Source organism: Neomonachus schauinslandi, unplaced genomic scaffold, assembly GCF_002201575.2.
Source record: "Neomonachus schauinslandi unplaced genomic scaffold, ASM220157v2 HiC_scaffold_3211, whole genome shotgun sequence".
NCBI classification, from domain to species: Eukaryota; Metazoa; Chordata; class Mammalia; order Carnivora; family Phocidae; genus Neomonachus; species Neomonachus schauinslandi.
Genome location: NW_025411900.1, coordinates 1,464 through 3,894, shown reverse-complemented (window position 1 = coordinate 3,894; position 2,431 = coordinate 1,464). Strand labels below are relative to the sequence as shown.

General features: G+C 45.6%; 1 protein-coding gene across 1 annotated transcript; it reads right to left on the bottom strand.

The window, feature by feature from the left end:
* Nucleotides 1–986: 986 nt before the first annotated feature.
* Nucleotides 987–2,175, bottom strand: LOC123323952 (olfactory receptor 2T33-like; the record flags this gene model as incomplete). Its single annotated transcript, XM_044912486.1, has 2 exons — nt 2,016–2,175; nt 987–1,747 (listed from the first exon to the last, which is right to left on the bottom strand). Coding segments are annotated over exons 1-2 (921 nt in total), but the record flags the coding sequence as incomplete, so codon positions are not given.
* Between the last annotated feature and the right edge of the window lie 256 nt (nt 2,176–2,431).

Genomic DNA, 2,431 nt, shown 5'->3' with positions numbered 1-2,431 from the left:
ACCCAGCAGATCCCTGCGGTGCACTCCCAACCTTTTGGTACTGGTTGTGGCAAAATGTGGCTCCAAACCTGGGCCACTTAAAGTCTCTGTTTGCAACAAGCACTTTCACATTCCATTGGCCAAAGCAAGTCAGGCAGCCAAGCCCATTCAGAGAGAAAAGTAAATTTGGTCCATCCGGAGGGCTGTGACCAGGAAGGGAAGGTGAAAACTTGGGGACAGATAATACAGTGTACTTTACTTTCCTAGCCTATGATCCCCTCAACACAATGATCTTTATTCTGTTTCCAGTGCCCAGCACAACGTCTGGCATTAGTAAATGAAGCCAAGATGTTTGAAAAAAAGACTATGACCAGTTTTTCCTAAACCTGGTTATAGCTCTAATTCTTTTCATTTTGGATCCAGAAGGATTTAGGTTTGAATGCAAGCACCCTCATATGTAGCTCAGGATTTGGGGGCAGGAACATCAAGAATAGTAAAATTAAGAACAGACAGTATTTCTTGAGTGCTTACTGTGTGCTAGAAAGCCTGCTAAAGGTTTTAAGTTTGCTATGTCATTTCAAAATAAAGCAGATGTACAACGTATGCCCAGGGCAGAAATTGAACCCGTGTTGTGAGATTTTATGGTAATGTTTGAGGTTTGTCTTTCTTGAGATCCCATGAGCAGGGCCAATGAACGTTAAAAGTTGAAAATCTCCTTTATTTTATCAATGTCTAGCATATCTTTTAATTACAGTGCCTCAGTCATTTATTCTTATTGCTGAGGTCCAAAGTTTAAAACAAAAATACTATGACAATGGTTGGAAGCAGCACAAATGTAAATTTTAATTAATTTACTAAATATAAAATAAGTGTTTTTTAGAACAATGCAAACTAGTCAAGTGAGAGCAAAATGTATTCCTACAACAGAAATTTCATAATGGATCCCGTTTGGCTGCTGCCAGTTTATCCAATTCTTCTCACTATAGACGTCCCAGAAAATGTTTCTCTAGCCATTTTCTCAAAGCCCCCTTGACGTCTTTGTTCCTTACACTGTAGATAAGGGGGTTCAACACAGGTGTGAAGATGGTGTAAGAAGCAGAGACCACCTTGTCATGGGCCACTGAGCAGTAGGATTTGGGCCGCACGTAGATGAGTAGGAGAGTGCCACAGAAGAGCCCCACCACAGCCAGGTGAGAGGAGCAGGTGACAAACACTTTCTTCTGAGCTTCAGTGGACTGCATGCGGAGCCCAGCAGCCAAGATGAGACTGTAGGAAGCCAAAAGGAGAGCCAGAGGGATCAAGAGCAACAGGAGGCAACACACATACGTGAAAAACTTAAAAAAGGTAGCGTGGGCACAGGGAAGGTGCGTGAGTGTGGGTGCCTCACAAAAGAAGTGGTTGATTTCTCGAGAATGGCAGTAAGGGAAGCTCAGAGTGGCACCAGGCTGCATCAGCCCATCCACCACTCCCGGAAGCCAGAAGCCTGTGGTCACGTGCAAGCAGAGCTTCTGATTCATGAGGATGGGGTAGCGCAGGGGGTGACGTATGGCCACATAGCGGTCATAGGCCATGGCCGCTAAGAGGAAGCACTCACCCTCTCCCAGCATGGGAAACAGTAAAATCCGGGCTCCACAGCCAGCAGGAGAGATGGACTTGGTGCCCATCAGGTAGTTGGTTGCCATTTGGTGGACTATGGTGGAGACCAGCATCATGTCCATGAGGGAGAGCTGGCTAAGCAGGAAGTACATGGGTGTGTGCCACTGGGGTCCTCATGGATGAGCACAATCATGAGGCACTGCCCATCACGGAGATGAGGAAGATCATGGGAAACAGTAAAATCCGGGCTCCACAGCCAGCAGGAGAGATGGACAGTAAAATCCGGGCTCCACAGCCAGCAGGAGAGATGGACCACAGCCAGCAGGAGAGATGGAACCACCATCAGGTAGTTGGTTGCCATTTGGGGGACTATGGTGGAGACCAGCATCATGTCCATGAGGGAGAGCTGGCTAAGCAGGAAGTACATGGGTGTGTGCCACTGGGGTCCTCATGGATGAGCACAATCATGAGGGCATTACCCATCAGGGAGATGAGGAAGAGCATGAGCACCATTGAAAAGAGGAACAGATGGGTCTGAGTGTAGTTAAAGAGCCCTAAAAGAATGGAGTTTCTCTCTGTGGTGTCATTTGCATCTTCCATGGCTCCATTCATGCCTGGAAGACAAGGAATGAGAGTTGCTTGGAGCTAAGTTTAGGCATTTACTTAAGAAGAGGGGGTCAAATGACATAGAAACCAAAATGAGACTTGGAGGAATAATTACATCTTTAATCTTTCACTTTGTGACAGGATATTTGCCTTAGCATCCTATCACACTGCTCTGCTGTTATTACAAAGTATTTTTTAACCCTAAGATAATTGCATAACAAGTATATATCTCAGTACACATTACATTTCT